The sequence below is a fragment of the Homarus americanus genome, unplaced genomic scaffold, assembly GCF_018991925.1.
Source record: "Homarus americanus isolate GMGI-L3 unplaced genomic scaffold, GMGI_Hamer_2.0 scaffold46197, whole genome shotgun sequence".
NCBI lineage: Eukaryota > Metazoa > Arthropoda > Malacostraca > Decapoda > Nephropidae > Homarus > Homarus americanus.
Genome location: NW_024723050.1, coordinates 3853553 through 3871507, shown reverse-complemented (window position 1 = coordinate 3871507; position 17955 = coordinate 3853553). Strand labels below are relative to the sequence as shown.

The following is a 17955-nucleotide window of genomic DNA, read 5'->3' as shown; positions in this document are numbered from 1 at the left end:
GTGTGTGCAGTACAGTATTTATTGATTTTTTTAAAGGACTTCAGCTATTATTACTTGAACGGTATTGGTAATTAAATTTTTTTTTTTTTTTTTTTGCACCCTGTACTCTACTACAGTGGGGTATGCTATAACAAATCTAATTGGTTCTAGAACCTCATTCGTTATAGCATTCGTTCGTTATAGGATTAATCCGTCCCAGGCCCCCAAATACAACCACTTAAGACTGAAAATTTTCTGTGGAAAATGTAAAAAATACGGTACTTTATCTTACCTTAGTGTTGTTCAGCATGCAGGACAGGAGGCAGAGGAGGAGGGGGGAGGAGAGAATTATGGAGAAGAGGTGGAAGGAGAGGAGTCATCCTTCCTAGCCCTCTTTGGTGACGGTCTTACAGGCACTTTGTGTGTAGGTTCGTTTGCTACTTTTTTAAAGAAGGAATCCAGGGTTGGCTGCTTCAACCTTGATTTCTGGACCTTCCAAAAGTAGCTCATCACATTGTCATTAAACATACTGATGCCCTTTTCCACAGCACCAACATCAGGATGATAATCCTCCACAAGTTTAGACAGTTTGCTCCAGCAAAAGAACACATCCTTGAGATCTTTGGTTGGAATGATGCAGCTTTCCTCCTTGTCCTCATCCTCCCCTGACTCCTCAGAAGTTAAGCTCCGCTTCAGTGTCTCATTTTCCTCTTTGTGAAGCTCAAGCAGCTCCTCAGTGGACAGTTCCTTACTGTGCTCTTCCACCAACTCCTCATCATCATCATCATCCACTTCCAGGCCCATGGAATTGCCCAGAGACACAATTTCATGTACAACAGCCTCTTCCTCTAACTCTTTGAAGCCTTCAAAGTCTCTTTGAAGCACACATTCAGGCCACAATGGCCTCCAAGCAGCACAAAGACACCTCATAGAAACCTCTTTCCAGGCTGACACAATTAAAAACACAGCACCTGCTATATTGAAGTGACTCTTCCAAAATTCCTTCAAACTAACATCACTGGAAGAAGTGGATGCAAAACATTTTCTAAACAGTGCCTTTGTGTACAGCTTCTTAAAGTTAAAAATTACCTGTTGATCCATGGGCTGGATGAGAGGTGTTGTGTTGGGTGGCAAGAAGTGCACAGTGATGAAGTTGAACTCCTCTGGCAATTCAACCATCAAATTAGGAGGGTGGGCTGGTGCATTGTCCATCACCAATAGAGCTTTCAGTGGAAGATTATTCTCCCTGAGGTATTCCCGAACACTGGGTCCAAACACCTCAGTCACCCACTCAGAGAAAAGACTCCTGGTCACCCAAGCCTTTGGGTTTGACCGCCACATAACACCAAGGCGGTTCTTCCTAATGTTTTTGAAAGCTCTGGGGTTTTCTACATGGTACACAAGGAGTGGTTTTATCTTGCAGTCACCAGAAGCATTAGCACAAAGAAGGAGGGTAAGCCTGTCTTTCATCGGCTTATGGCCAGGGACAGAAGTTTCCTCCCTTGTAATGTATGTACGGCGAGGCATTTTTTTCCAAAAAGTCCAGTTTCATCACAGTTGAATACCTGCTGAGAAACAAAGCCTCCCTCTTTAATCACATTAAAAAAAATGTCATGGTGTTCCTTAGCTGCTTCCTTATCTGCACTAGCAGCATCACCATGTCTCACAACACTGTGTAATTTATTTCTTCTTCTGAAACCAGTAAACCACCCCTTGGTACCCCTAAACACTGGCACAGCACTATCACTTGCACTGGGAGTCTTGGCTTTAAGGTCCTCAAACAATTGTCTGGCCTTCTCACAAATTATAGCTTCACTAATGCTATCACCTGCCATTTCTTTCTCCTTTATCCACACTAAGAGTAAATTTTCCATCTCCTCAATCACATTACACCTTGCTTTGCTAAGTCTAGAGATTCCCTTAGCCACTTGCACAGTTTTTAACTCCTCTTTATTCTTCAAAATCGTACATATAGTCGATTTAGCCATCCCATATTCATCACTAAGTTTCACAATGCTTGTTCCATTCTCACTTTTCTTTATGATTTCTTTCTTAGTTTCAAGGGTTATGAGCTTTCTCACTCGCTTTGGATGATTCATTTTTACAATTGTACACTTGTATAACAAAACAGTTATACAAATAACACGTATTTCAACATCAAAAGACGAAATTTCAACAATAACAGTGGTGCACTGGCTACACAATGAGACAAAGATGGCACCTGATGCTCTTGTTGTGAGTCGCGGTACAACAATATTCATGCGCCAGACGAAATAGTCCCGTATTCATCCGCGTTCGTTGTAGAAGTTGCTTTCGTTATAGCATTCTCAATTTTATAGGTAAAGCCGTTCGTTATAGGAATATTCGTAGTAGAACCCGTTTGTTATAGCATACCCCACTGTATATATATGAGACTTACTATAGTAATATTCCCGTTAGCAAGAACAATTGGTGCAGAATGTTTCCGTGTTCGAAAGATTTTCTTGTATTAAGATAAAATCTCATCCCTGAGAAAAATCGCACATTTATGGAATTTTTCCAGGCATTGGTGAATGTTTCCGAATCTAAGCTACATTTCTGACATGGAGCACTGTTGTTACCGAGGCTTAACTGTAACATTTCCTCATCTTGAACTGGAAAATACATACGCTTATTGTATTTCTATGTTCTCAAAATTTACATATTGAGTGGACAAAATACTTCTCCACACCTGAAACAATATTGACTGCTTTTCACCTTCCAATGGGCTCCTAATACAGTATAGGTATTTGATCTGGATTGTCATGCAGGCATTTTTCAAATTTACCTTGTTTCCAAGCTCATACACTTAATGGGGGAATTGGGATTATCACACAGTATAGTACAGTATATATGGTCACAGGCTTAATACACTAACTATAATATGGGTGTCCATTCACTTTTGGTATTATCCTGAACCTCTTGTTTACTAATAGGAGCACTGAGGAACTTGAAGCAGGAGTGAGAGAGAGGCTGCTAGCAACAGATGGGTTCCCTTTCACAGAGATCCTTCAGGAATTTCAGCACAAGCTCAGTCGCCCCACTACAAAGATTAATTGGGCTCAGCCACGTTATGAGGATCTTGTGGTGAGTTTACAGGAAAGTGAAGTCGAAGTTTTATATTCATATGATGTGTAGTTTTTAAAATAGCAGTACAGTAGGGTCGCAGAGTATGCGTATCTTTAGTATGTGACCCTGCTTATATGCGTCTGACCCCCTGAATCACCCTTATGATTAGGATAATGAGAATTTCATTCCCTGATTGAGTTGCTTTACTGCCCATTTAGGAAACAATGACAGTGCTTGACACCTTGAAAAGATCTTGGTGTTGACTGGATGAGATTCCACACAATAGTTTTGTTATTCACATGAATAATGTGTCCTGGTACTGAACATTTGTACTTTACAACTCTGGTAGGCTCTGTCATGGCATGATCAGTATGCTGAGATCCAGTCCTCTTGTGTTATGTATGGTTTATGGGCCCCTTGTGTTATGTATGGTTTATGGGCCCCTTGTGTTATGTATGGTTTATGGGCCCCTTGTGTTATGTATGGTTTATGGGCCCTTGTGTTATGTATGGTTTATGGGCCCTTTGTGTTATGTATGGTTTATGGGCCCTTGTGTTATGTATGGTTTAGGCCCCTTGTGTTATGTATGGTTTATGGGCCCTTGTGTTAGTGTGGGGTTGGCTGTGTTGGTTTAGCTTTGTGTTAGTATGGTTTGGGCCCCTTGTGTGTGGTTTATGGACCCTTTGTGTTATGTATGGTTTGGGGCCCCCTTTGTGTTATGTATGGTTTAAGGCCCCTTTGTGTTATGTATGGTTTATGGACCCCTTGTGTTATGTATGGTTTCATTCCTCAGGCGTATGGTTTATGGACCCTTTTGTGTTATGTATGGTTTGTGCCCTTGTGTTATGTATGGTTTATGGGCCCTTAAGGTGTATGGTTTATGGGCCCTTTGTGTTATGTATGGTTTGAGGGCTCTTGTGTTATGTATGGTTTAAGGACCCCTTGTGTTATTTCGGTTTATGGGCCTTGTGTTATGTATGGTTTATGGACCCTTTGTTATGTATGGTTTGTGGCCCTGTGTTAGTGGGTATTTTAGGCCCCTGTTATGTATGGTTTATGGGCCCTTGTGTTATGTGTTGGTTTATGCCCTTGTAAGTGTATGGTTTATGGACCCTTTGTGTTATGTAGGGGTTTATGGGCCTCTTGTGTTATGTGTATGGTTTATGGGGCCCTTGTGTTATGTATGGTTTGAGGCCCTTTTGTGTTATGTATGGTTTATGGGCCCCTTGTGTTATGTATGGTTTATGGACCCCTTTGTGTTATGTGTATGGTTTATGGGCCCCTTGTGTTAGTGTGTATGGTTTATGGGCCCCTTGTGTTATGTATGGTTTATGGCCCCTTTGTGTTATGTATGGTTTATGGCCCCTTTGTGTTATGTGATGGTTTGGCGGGCCTTGTGTTATGTATGGTTTGTGGCCCCTTTGTGTTATGTATGGTTTATGGACCCCTTTGTGTTATGTATGGTTTATGGGCCCCTGTTATGTGTGGTTTATGGGCCCCTTGTGTTATGTATGGTTTATGGACCCCTTGTGTTATGTAGGGGTTTATGGGCCTCTGTGTTATGTGGCGGTTTATGGGCCCCTTGTTATGTATGGTTTATGGGCCCCTGTGTTATGTATGGTTTATGGGCCCTTGTGTTATGTGGTTTATGGGCCTCTGTGTTATGTATGGTTTGTGGGCCCCTGTGTTATGTATGGTTTGTGGGCCCTTGTGTTATGTATGGTTTATGGGCCCCTTGTGTTATGTATGGTTTATGGGCCCTTTGTGTTATGTATGGTTTATGGGCCCCTTTGTGTTATGTATGGTTTATGGGCCCCTGTGTTATGTGTCGGTTTATGGGCCCCTTGTGTTATGTATGGTTTATGGCCCCTTGTGGTATGATGGGGCCCCTTTGTGTTATGTATGGTTTATGGGCCCCTTTATGTATGGTTTATGGGCCCTTTGGTTATGTATGGTTTATGGACCCTTGTGTTATGTATGGTTTATGGGCCCCGTGTTATGTATGGTTTATGGGCCCCTTTGTGTTATGTGATGGTTTATGGGCCCCTTGGTAGTGTATGGTTTATGGCCCTTGTGTTATGTGTGCGGTTTATGGGCCCTTTGTGTTATGTATGGTTTATGGGCCCCTTTGTGTTATGTGGCGGTTTATGGGCCCCTTTGTGTTATGTATGGTTTATGGGCCCCTTGTATGTATGGTTTATGGGCCCTTTGTGTTATGGGCGGTTTAGGCCCCTTGTGTTATGTATGGTTTATGGCCCCTTGTGTTATGTATGGGGTTTATGGGCCCCTTGGTTATGTGGCGTTTGCGGCCCTTTGTGTTTTGTGGCGGTTTATGGACCCTTTTGTTATGTATGGTTTATGGACCCTGTGTTATGTATGGTTTGCGGCCCTGTGTTATGTATGGTTTATGGGCCCCTTTGTGTTATGTGTGGTTTATGGACCCTTTGTGTTATGTATGGTTTATGGACCCTTTGTGTTATGTATGGGTTTATGGGCCCTTGTGTTATGTATGGTTTATGGGCCCCTGTGTTATGTATGGTTTGCGGCCCCCTGTGTTATGTGATGGTTTATGGGCCCCTGTTATGTATGGTTTATGGGCCCCTTTGTGTTATGTATGGTTTATGGACCCCTTTGTGTTATGTATGGTTTGTGGCCCCTGTGTTATGTATGGTTTAGGACCCTTTGTGTTGTGTGTATGGTTTATGGCCCTTTGTGTTATGTGTGGGGTTTATGGACCCTTTGTGTTATGTGTATGGTTTATGGGCCCTTTGTGTTATGTATGGTTTATGGGCCTTGTGTTATGTATGGTTGGCGGACCCCTTTGTGTTATGTATGGTTTATGGCCCCTTTGTGTTATGTATGGTTTATGGGCCCCTTGTGTTATGTATGGTTTATGGGCCCCTTTGTGTTATGTATGGTTTATGGCCTTGTGTTATGTATGGTTTATGGGCCCCTTGTGTTATGTATGGTTTATGGGCCCTTTGTGTTATGTATGGTTTATGGGCCCTTGTGTGTATGGTTTATGGACCCTCTTGTGTTATGTATGGTTTATGGGCCCCTTTGTGTTATGTATGGTTTATGGCCCCTGTGTTATGTATGGTTTATGGGCCCCTTGTGTTATGTATGGTTTATGGGCCCCTTGTGTTATGTATGGTTTATGGGCCCCTGTGTTATGTATGGTTTATGGGCCCCTTTGTGTTATGTGGCGGTTTATGGGCCTTTGTGTTATGTATGGTTTATGGGCCCCTGTGTTATGTGTAGGGGTTTATGGGCCCTTTGTGTTATGTATGGCGTTTATGGGCCCTTGTGTTATGTATGGTTTATGGGCCTCTTGTGTTATGTATGGTTTGTGGACCCCTTGTGTTTTGTGGCGTGAGGGCCCCTTTGTGTTATGTATGGTTTATGGGCCCTTTGTGTTATGTATGGTTTATGGGCCCCTTTGTGTTATGTATGGTTTATGGACTTCTTGGTTATGTATGGTTTATGGGCCCTTTGTGTTATGTATGGTTTATGGGCCCCTTGTGTTATGTATGGTTTATGGTCCCCTTTGTGTTATGTATGGTTTATGACCCCTTTGTGTTATGTATGGTTTATGGGCCCTGTGTTATGTATGGGTTTATGGCCCTGTGTTATGTCTGGTTTATGGGCCCCTTTGTGTTATGTATGGTTTAGACCCCTTGTGTTATGTGGCGGTTTATGGGCCCTTGTGTTATGTATGGTTTGTGGCCCCTTTGTGTTATGTATGGTTTATGGCCCTTGTGTTATGTATGGTTTATGGCCCCTTGTTATGTAGTGGTTTGTGGGGCCCCTTTGTGTTATGTATGGTTTATGGGCCCCTTGTGTTATGTATGGGTTTGTGGGCCCTTGTGTTATGTATGGTTTATGGGCCCTTTGTGTTATGTGTATGGTTTAAGGGCCCTTGTGTTAGTGTATGGTTTATGGACCCCTTGTGTTATGTATGGTTTATGGGCCCCTTGTGTTATGTATGGTTTATGGACCCTTTGTGTTATGTGTATGGTTTATGGACCCTTGTGTTATGTATGGTTTATGGACCCCTTGTGTTATGTATGGTTTATGGACCCCTTGTTATGTATGGTTTATGGGCCCCTTGTGTTATGTATGGTTTATGGACCCTTGTGTTATGTATGGTTTATGGCCCCTTGTGTTATGTATGGTTTGTGGGCCCCTTGTGTTATGTGTATGGTTTATGGGCCCTTGTGTTATGTATGGTTTATGGGCCCTGTGTTATGTATGGTTTATGGGGCCCCTTGTGTTATGTATGGTTTATGGACCCCTGTTATGTATGGTTTATGGGCCCCTTTGTGTTATGTGGCGGTTTATGGGCCCTTTGTGTGTTATGTATGGTTTATGGGCCCCCTTGTTATGTATGGTTTATGGGCCCCTGTGTTATGTGTATGGTTTATGGGCCCTTTGTGTTATGTGTGGTATGGTTTAGGGCCCCTTTGTGTTATGTATGGTTTATGGGCCCCGTGTTATGTTATGGTTTAGGCCCCTGTGTTATGTATGGTTTATGGCCCTTGTTATGTGTATGGTTTATGGACCCCTTGTGTTATGTATGGTTTATGGGCCCTTGTGTTATGTATGGTTTATGGTCCCCTTTGTGTTATGTATGGTTTATGGACCCTTTGTGTTATGTATGGTTTATGGCCCCTTGTGTTATGTATGGTTTATGGGCCCCTGTGTTATGTATGGTTTATGGGCCCTTTGTGTTATGTATGGTTTATGGACCCCTTGTGTTATGTGTATGGTTTATGGGACCCTTGTGTTATGTATGGTTTATGGGCCCTTGTGTTATGTATGGTTTATGGGCCCCTTTGTGTTATGTATGGTTTATGGGCCCCTTTGTGTTATGTATGGTTTATGGGCCCCTTTGTGTATGTATGGTTTATGGGCCCTTGTGTTATGTATGGTTTGTGGCCCCTTTGTGTTATGTATGGTTTGTGGCCCTTGTGTTATGGGCGGTTTATGGGCCCTTGTGTTATGTATGGTTTATGGGCCCTTGTGTTATGTGGCGGTTTATGGGCCCCCTGTTATGGTTTATGGGCCCCTTGTGTTATGTATGGTTTATGGACCCCTTGTGTTATGTATGGTTTATGGGCCCCTTGTGTTATGTATGGTTTATGGGCCCTTTGTTATGTGTATGGTTTATGGGCCCCTTTGTGTTATGTATGGTTTATGGGCCCCTTGTTTGTATGGTTTATGACCCTTGTGTTATGTATGGTTATGGGCCCTTGTGTTATGTATGGTTTATGGCCCTTGTGTTATGTATGGTTTATGGGCCCCTTGTGTTATGTATGGTTTATGGGCCCTTGTGTTATGTATGGTTTAGGCCCCTTGTGTTATGTCTGGTTTATGGGCCCCTGTGTTATGTTGGTTTATGGGCCTTGTGTTATGGGTGGTTTATGGGCCCTTGTGTTATGTCTGGTTTATGGCCCTTGTGTATTGTGTGGTTTTGGGCCTTGGTTATGTATGGTTTATGGCCCTTTGTGTTATGTATGGTTTATGGGCCCCTGTGTTATGGCGGTTTATGGGCCTTGTGTTATGTATGGTTTATGGGCCCTTGTGTTATGTATGGTTTATGGGCCCTTGTGTTATGTATGGTTTAGGCCCTGTGTTATGTATGGTTTATGGGCCCTGTGTTATGTATGGTTTATGGCCCTTTGTGTTATGTATGGTTTATGGGCCCCTTGTGTTATGTATGGGTTTATGGGCCCCTTTGTGTTATGTAGGTGGTTTATGGGCCCCTTGTGTTATGTATGGTTTATGGACCCCTTGTGTTATGTATGGTTTATGGGCCTCTTTGTGTTATGTATGGTTTAGGCCCTTGTGTTATGTATGGTTTATGCCTGTGTTATGTATGGTTTATGGACCCTTGTGTTATGGGGTTTATGGCCCTTGTGTTATGTATGGTTGTGGCCTTGTGTTATGTCTGGTTTATGGGCCCTTTGTGTTATGTATGGTTTATGGGCCCCTTGTGTTATGTCTGGTTTATGGGCCCCCTGTGTTATGTCTGGTTTAGGGCCTTGTGTTATGTATGGTTTGAGGCCTCAAATCTCAGTTACCCTTCCCTTCTTCCTCTGTCCACAGTATTTTCAATGTTTTCTCCATGAAATATGGTATAATTTAATTAAATTGTACAAGTCTCCCAGGCCCTGCTGAGATGTCGGTGGTCACTCATATTTCAAGTTTTCATTTTGTACTTTTTGAAAATTTAATAACTAGTAGTGTATTGTGAAATCCTCTGAAGGAAAAAGTATATTTCAGAAATGGTGTATCTGTATGCTGGACTGGGAACCTTTGTATGCTGTAGAAAAGATCTCACCAGTTGTTACTAGATGGATTGTAACCCATGGCACAGGGCTGAGGTGTATACAGGTATGGATTGGTTTTCTAAGTTGGCACATCTGTGAATGTTTTTTAAACCAACTGACCCTTTGAGAGAAGTTTACCCCCACTCATGTGCTCCATCTAAGCCTCTGACTAACCCAACCATAAATGAAGCCACAGCCAGTTGCTAGGACACCTTCATATTTAATATTATTTGGCTTTTATAAAGAAGTGGTTCCTTTGGTTTCAATATAGGGACTATTAGTGTGTCTGCTATTAATTTATTTCATGAATTACAAGTTTTAATACAAACCCACCACATAGTGAAATATTTAGATGCAGTCCAGTACATTACACTACATATTGGTAACTGGAGTATCTTGTTTGTTTTAGGCATTTAGAGTACTGCTACAGCAGCAGTGAGCTTGTGAAAGGTACACATCAATAATCTCTACAGTATATTCATTCCATAGGAAATTAAAACTTTACAAAAATTTATTCTCAATTATTTAGATATGTCTGGTAATTGTAATTTCATTTTACCTGTATGTATATGTGTTGACTTTTTACTCTGCCAGGACAAGTACCGTAGTCCCAATGAATGCAATTCGTAAACAGCGGGAAAATGTTTCTTAATTGTAACCAATGCAAACACATGCAACCATGGGAAATGGTCGTAAAACGATGATGAGGATGATGAATTGATAAGTGACGAATATTATGACAAAATGGGTCCATTCCTAACATGATTCAACCTAACCTAACCATTAGGATCAGAACTCATTTTCTTCTGGTCACAAACTAACCTAAAACAATCTAACCATTAGTATTACTATGTCCTATTGATCAAGTTAGATTAGGTTAACCTATTATTTGGTCTAATAAGACTGGGGTACAACTAATCTGCACCCAGCTCCCACCATCATCAAAGTTCTATAGCCATTTTCCATGCACGTGTGAGTTAGCTGTGATTACTTGATGGCACTTCTCCATGCTGTGCAGTCTTTTGCAGCTTCTCTCATCAGATTCTTAACTCTAATGTAATTTTTTACAATCTCTCTCTATGTCATTCTTAGCCTACCCAAACTCTCCTCTCCACATTTAAACTCGTTACCCAGTTGGTCTCCTCCACATGCCCAAATCATCTCAACCTACCTCTGCACAGGGTTTCACTAATACTGTACTCTCAATTCCCAGCCACCCTCTAAGCTCTGAACAGGGTTTCCTCTCTTTCAATGTCACATTGCACATCCACCTCACCATGCTCATTACAAATTACTCAACCCTGCATATGTCATCCTCTTTAACTGCCATGTTTCACTGCCACAGATCATCACACTTTTCATGCCAGTTGCATTATATCTTTCCTTTCACAAGAGGGGAAGGTCCTCTTAGCATCAATAAAGGCAGCAACTCCCTGAACTTCCTCCAGCCACTTCTGACTCTTACAACTGAGCTAGCTTCAGCACCATCTCTAGCATTGATCACAGCACCCAGGTAGCAGGACTCTTCAACACAATCCAAGGATATATCCCCAATGTTGAGTTTCAACAGCTTCGCTAAGGCCACATGATTACCTGTGCATGCAGGACATTTAAAGTCAACAACTTCCTTTAGTTTGCCATCTACTCCACTGCACCTCTTGTGTACCCACCTTCCATACTTACACCTTTGAATGTGGATGTTGCTCTATTTGTTGCAGATGAAACATGGACAGACATATTCACTTTTAGCTTAATTAAGTATGTGGATCTCACCACTTCAAGGGTAAAATCAACATACAGTGCACTTCCTCATTTGACCCAGACTACTAAACCCACATACATACTAAACATACTGTATGTTGGGTTAGATCATGGATACAATAAAAAAAAGTTGAAAGGAAAAAATTAATAATAGATTTATTGAAAGATTTTATGTTAAACATGTCGTTTATTAAAAATCTCTTGTTCCATTATACTGTACTACATAGCCGATCGGCATTGTGAAACGCTGTGTCCGGCGTGGTGTAGCAGCATGTGAGGTTCAGTGGAGAGTTGTCAGTTGTGATCTTCCCAAAGGAACTCCAGAACACCTCACTACTGATGAACCTCTGCATCTCATTCAAGAATCATTATCAATGCTTGTGCAAGAGTTTGAAGAAAAGACCAAATCAAAGAAACAAGGTACAGTATATATACTGCACTGTATACAGTGGTCCCTCGATTAACGAACACAGTTGGTTCCACAGAGTTGTTTGTTAACCGAAAATTTCGTTAACTGAATCTATTATTTCAATGGGATATTGGGTAATTGGTTCCAATTCACAGAAAAAGTACAGGTTGACAACCCTTTATCCGAAATTCTGAAAACCGAAAGTTTTTTTAAGAAAAGTTATGATTAGCCCACCCGGCATAAATCACTGACCCACATCGGGCCTGGTGGGCGAAAATGTAATGGTAATAATAATTATAATAATAATTATTCATAGAAAATAAAAATTTTAATTAAAATACTGTACACCAAAATAAAATAATAATGATAACAATAATAATAATAATAATAGTAATAATAAAATATAATAATAAAATTAATAACAATAATAATGTAATAAAATAATAATAAAGAAATACAAGAATGAAAAAGATCTAAAGTGAGAGCTGCACTCTAGACCTATGAATTATTATTACCTGTACATTATTATTATTATTATTATTATTATTATAATATTTTTGCCCCCAATCCCAGGCCCTGATGTGGGTCAGTGATCTATGCCCAGGTGGGCTTTAAAAAATAAAAATAAAAAATATACATTCTGAAAACCGAAAATTCCGAAATCCAAATGCTTCTATTTTAGGTTTAGGTGATTGTCAACCTGTACATACAAAGTACTGTATACCTTAATAGAATTAACAAAACATTAAATATTAACTAAATACAGTACTGTACTGTTACGATGATGACATGCTATATTCTTTGCAGAGTGCATTGGTTCTAATGCCTTCTTCATGTTTCATTATAATTTCTGCACTGTATATTATCAATATGTGAACTAAATTTCAGAATGACCAATAATTTTCACGTAAAAATGCAAAAATATTCAAGAGACCAACAAACTGGATGTTCACTCCACTGTAAACAAAGTTAAACTGGGTGATTTGATCAGCTTAGGGCACACAAAAACTGTTCCCTGTACTGTATATATCATCAATATGTTAACTAAATTAGAATGACCAATAATTTTAATATAAAAAATGCAAAAATATTGAAGAGCACAACTTTCTTGATATTTACTCCACTGGAAACGAATGTAAACATAGAACAGATTACCCTGTACTGTACTGTATTGGTGGACTGTTCGATCACCTGATGCGCACAACAAAGCGTGTTCTCGTAAGGCTGTTGGTTAATGGGGTTGTATTCGTTAGTGGAATTGAAAATCCTTATGAGAGCTAATTCGTTAATTGGTCCGTTCGTTAATCGAGGGACCATTGTATATACTTATTAGAACTATCTTTTTCTTATATATCAAGACTCAGATTTTTCAGAGTAGAATCTATGCATTGTGAATTGTCTTCAGTTTTTTTATACAGTACTGCAATTTATCTTTCCAGAATACAGTACTGAGTACTGTAATAATTTGTCATATTTTGCTGTGTATAAAATTTTCATAAACATTTTTATTTTTTGTGGCTGTATTATTCAAAGTTTAATCTTTCTTTTCTTCCTCTAAGGTAAAAATAAAAAGAAGAGCAAGGATAATATCAAGAAACTGACTAAGGATGACCCTGTGAAATTAGTTAAGGATGACACCAGGAAATCAGTCAAGGATGACCCTGTGAGATTGACTAATGATGACCCTAGAAAAATTAATCTTAAGGATAACCTTAGGAAATTGAATCTGGATATGAATAATAGCAGCAGCAGCAGCAGTGTCATGGACGGAAATGATAAATGTTATGACTTTGTAATGAAAAGTAAGCACAGTCTTTCAAACCATTGCAGCATACAAGTAAATAGTTCTGAGGAGTTTGTTGCTGACAGGAATCATGTAACTAAAGAAAAAAATAACATAACTCTGACTGATGATGAAAGAGAGGAGAAGCTTGAAGATGCAGACTTATCATTGATCATTGACAGAATCATAAACATCAAAATGAGCAGTCACTTTCCTGAATGTGGAAGTGTTAACAGACAAGGTGCTGAATATATAAATGAAAAACAGAAAAAAAATCAGAACAGCTGTAACTCAGACCAGAAGGCAATGACACAGTGTGAAGGCCACTATTCAAGATACAACTTAGGTGAAGAAAAGGTCGATATAAAGAACATAAGTTGGCAGAAATTCAATGATTCGGGAAAAAGAGATAAAACTCAAAGAATAATCGACAGTACAATTGATTTTAAATTAGATGATAAAGAAAATCAACCAGAAAGTCTCTTTGACAGAGTATCTAAACGGCTAAATAAAAGACACAGGAAAAAGGGGCATGTTTGACCAGCCCTTGCAATCAACCCCATATGTCTGTCAAGTTAAACAGGGATTTAAATCTTAATCCTGGCAGTTTTGATGGAAGGCAGAAATATAAAAATGTTTCACACAAAGATGCACAGAGCTCCAAAAAAAGCATTAGCAGTGGTAAAGTCGAAGAAGATATTGAAACACCAATTGAAAGAAACACGTCTTCTCAACTTGCATTTCCTTCTAAAGTATTGATGCAAATGGAATTTTTTTGTGAAAATAACAAAGAAAATGCATCAAAAAATTCTGCTGAATCAATTTTAAGCTCATCCCATGATTTGTTCAGCCCAAGATCTGAGACCATTGAAAGCAGCAGTCAAGTATCAAGAGACATTTTTAATATCACAGATGACTGTCTTCCCACACCTCCCTGTTCATCTTCACCCAAACAGCATTCTACTCCATATCTAACAACTGAGAGAGCTGTAGTTAAAAGGAGTAATACAGATATAAAACTTAAATCAACTCTTCTAAGTCCAAATGCACAAATAGTTGAAATGGATGGAAAAAATAAGTTATCTCTCTTAACTGCAATTTCTCCTTTGTCCAAAAATTTGCAGGATAGCTCCAAGAAACCACTACCTGATAGCAGTTCGTCTGTCCACACATTTTCCAAAGTGAGTGAAATGTTTGTGAATGATTCTGTTCTAAGATTCAACAAGAGTATCATATCCCAGGGAAGTTCCATTGTAAAAGAAAACATTATTGTTTCTTCTTCTAAAAATTATAATTTATCTGCTATTTTGAGCACTCCAAGAGCCCCTAAGAAATGGAATATGGAAAGTGTGTGTTTCAAACTCATAGATAGTTTTAATGACTGTGAAGGTTGTGTATCATATGATGCTACAACATCTAGATCATCTCCGTTGAGTGTTATGTCTACCAAAGAATTACAGCAGGCCTCATTTACAAAGAAAATATCTTGTGCCTATAATGAGGAGGAAAGAAGTAGCCTTGATAAAAAAGATAATTATAATAACATGTCACCCATAGTAACAGAAAACAGGCTTAAAAATGCTAGGGATGAAGTGAAAAACAATGAATGTAAAATCCTGGAGGAAAATATTGCATTTGGAAATGAAGAAAGCAATGATAGAACAAGTTCTTCCCCAAGAACAGCCAATAATGCACTGACTTATGACCCCTTTTCTCCATTTGGGGTTGGCTTAACATTAGCTGAAAGACTCAAAATAAAATGTCCTAATAAGAATTTTGCTAAGCTCTTTGATGGTATCTGATACAAATTTATATACCTGTACTGTAGAAATGTAATTACAGTTCTCAAAAAAAAAATAATAAATAAATAAAAAATCCTGTATACGGTGCTGTACAGGTGCTGGACAGTAGACCCTCACCATCCATAGAGTGGGTATCCACAGTTTTTACTCTGTATGTCATTTCACCAACCACTGCATTTAATTTAATGTATCCACAGATTAGTGTGGTGTCTTTATCCCCCCACAGTCTAATGAATTCCTCCGTTAATGTGAAGAATGAATAAAAATAATATTGATAAATAATAAAATAAAAAATAAATACTGCAGTTGTTTTGCAATTGTTTACCTAAGTGTGTAACAGAGAGCCAGTACTTGCCAACAGTGCATAACAGAGATGTGACAAACAGCCCAAAAGGCTATCGGACCATTCAGTCGTGGCATAGAGGATATAAGTAAATTCAGGGGTGGTGCCAGAACTGGTTTGAGAATGTATCTGTAATAGTTTTTGATTAAAGTCTGGTCTTGAATGAGCTCACCTCTAGTGGAGTGTTCAGCAGTTCAGCTCCTCCAGAAAAGTTTTTCCTCGTAGTTTTCCACCAGATTTGTGGCTTGGTGCTCTTTGGCTGTAACTCAACCTTTACCTCTATAATTTAAACTTCACTCATATTTCTCACCTGTAACATTTTATGCAATTTCTTTATTTATTTTTTATGCTTTTATTATACATATTAACGTTACATCAGTTTTATCTCGTATTCAATGGGATTAAAAACATTAACCTAAATACTGTAATAAGACTACTGAGTAATTAACACTATTTGTGATTATATTCCTTTCTATTGTGAGTGTACTTTTAATGCTTATTGATTTGTGTGAGTGTTTTTGCATGTGTCGTGTCTGTTTGTATATATTGTATACTGTACAAAAACCATATTGTATAAACAGTATTGTGGATATAAATAAAACTATTGGTACTGTATATAGTCTTACTTCGTTTTATTTTATGAAAAAAAAATATCCTAAAATATCTGACTAAACATACATTTGTTCAAGTAAATATTAGTTAATTATTTCTTAAAATTACAGCATTGCAGAATGAAGTGTAAAAATTCCATAGGCTTTTCTAATCTGGGCTAGTCACAAGTACAAAAACTGAAGGATTGCATCAGTCAAATTGCTTTACTTATGTTTAATTACAGGACAGGAATGCATATCAGTATCTATCTTCCGTGGTCCGTAGTGGACAGGTACTGTTTTGAGCAACAGGATGTTTAATGCGTCAGGTGAAATAAACTTGGGTGTCCCAATCTTCAGGTAGCAATAAGATAATGGATTAATTGATGAGGTAATATTAGTGTAACTTTTGTCTTAACAGGAATTGTTTTCTCTCTTGTGTTCTGGTGTGGTTAGTTGCAATACCCACTAAAAGAATGTCGAGTGAATTTTTCTGTTTCTACTTTAACAATTTGAAGCGTAAGCGAAATGCTTTGATATGAACTGATCCCACATCACCAATAGTTAGAGATAGGGAGTAGGATTGGGGGTTCAGGATATCATTGTATAATACAAAAATACTTCAATATAACAAGAAATCCGTTTAAGCTATACAGGTGCTCCTCTACTTACGAGCGAGTTATGTTCCTGAGGCTTGTTTGTCAAGTCCAACTTTACTCTTGTAGATACCAAAAATATTGTAAAAAATAGAAAGATTATGGATATTTAGTACAGCTATATCCTTTAATACAGCTTGTAAAACCTGGCTCGCACTCTTCTCTTGGGCAATGTTTGTTCTATCTGGAATTTTTCTTCAAAATAATCCAGTCTCATCCACATTAAACACCTGTTCTGGCAGATAACCCCCTCAGTGATGATGTTTGTATCTCTGAAAGTTTGTAAGTTGAGGCAGTTCTGAAATGAAAGGCTTACCTGTACAATATTAATGTAGGTATCGTTCTGGGTGAAGCGAGGCATATGTAAACAAGCACGCTGACTGATGGTACAAATAACACTAAAAATTTACATTAAATGCAAACGTTTCCAGGAACATCATAACTGAAGACAGACCTCGAAATGAATTTTTCACCATTACATCGTTGTACTAACGGAATATCATTCTTACCGAGTTTCACAACAGCACCTATTCATATTAATTTGCGAAATGTTTGATTTATGAAGTGACTAGCAAATATCATTTCATATTAGAGTGAACAGCTACAGCAATATACAATATATCCATCTTCGTGGGATCTGTCATGTTAATGAAATGTAAAATTGCATTGGTTTAACACTGAATTGGGTTTTTTTCAAATCAAGGGACTTGCAGGCAACAGAGCACCACCCCCATCCATCTATAATAAGACATTTATGGTTTAAGTTTCGGTGTGGTACCAGTTGTTTCCACGGCTCCTAATCGTAGTGCTATCTCCGGTATTCGTATACCTCGTTGTGTAGGGCAGTGATAGCACCTCTAACGCATCTTACGTTAATGTCCTCCAATAATTCCTCACTTCATTCACTCCCTTATATGCTGCAAAATCTCTAGGGACTAAGGGAATTCTCATTATTTAAAATGACAAATAAAGTAAAATTGTATTGTTATCAATAGTGACATACAGTATGTGGATAGAGAACCTGCTGGTGCTGGCCTTCAGATGTACAGATTCTTGACTGGATAACTATACTGTATTTAGCATAATCTATACAGTACATACTTTGCAGTCTCATTATTCTCTAAACCAGTGTTGCAGTGCCACTTTTTGGTAAGTGCCGGAGCTGTCAAAATAATTCTGGTAGTAGTCTAATGTGCTTATCCTTTCGAGATAT

At 39.0% G+C, this 17955-nt stretch overlaps 1 protein-coding gene across 1 annotated transcript in view; it reads left to right on the top strand.

Annotated features, from left to right (window-relative positions):
- LOC121863288 (flap endonuclease GEN homolog 1-like) overlaps window positions 1-13905 on the top strand; it is a 36266-nt gene extending 22361 nt beyond the window's left edge. The window contains exons 8-11 of the mRNA XM_042361873.1: window positions 2934-3084; window positions 9352-9462; window positions 11387-11579; window positions 13128-13905. Coding sequence (XP_042217807.1) covers window positions 2934-3084; window positions 9352-9462; window positions 11387-11579; window positions 13128-13891 — 1219 coding nt within the window. The 3' untranslated portion in view covers window positions 13892-13905. The remainder of the gene's footprint in view (window positions 1-2933; window positions 3085-9351; window positions 9463-11386; window positions 11580-13127) is intronic.
- The last annotated feature ends 4050 nt before the right edge of the window (window positions 13906-17955 follow it).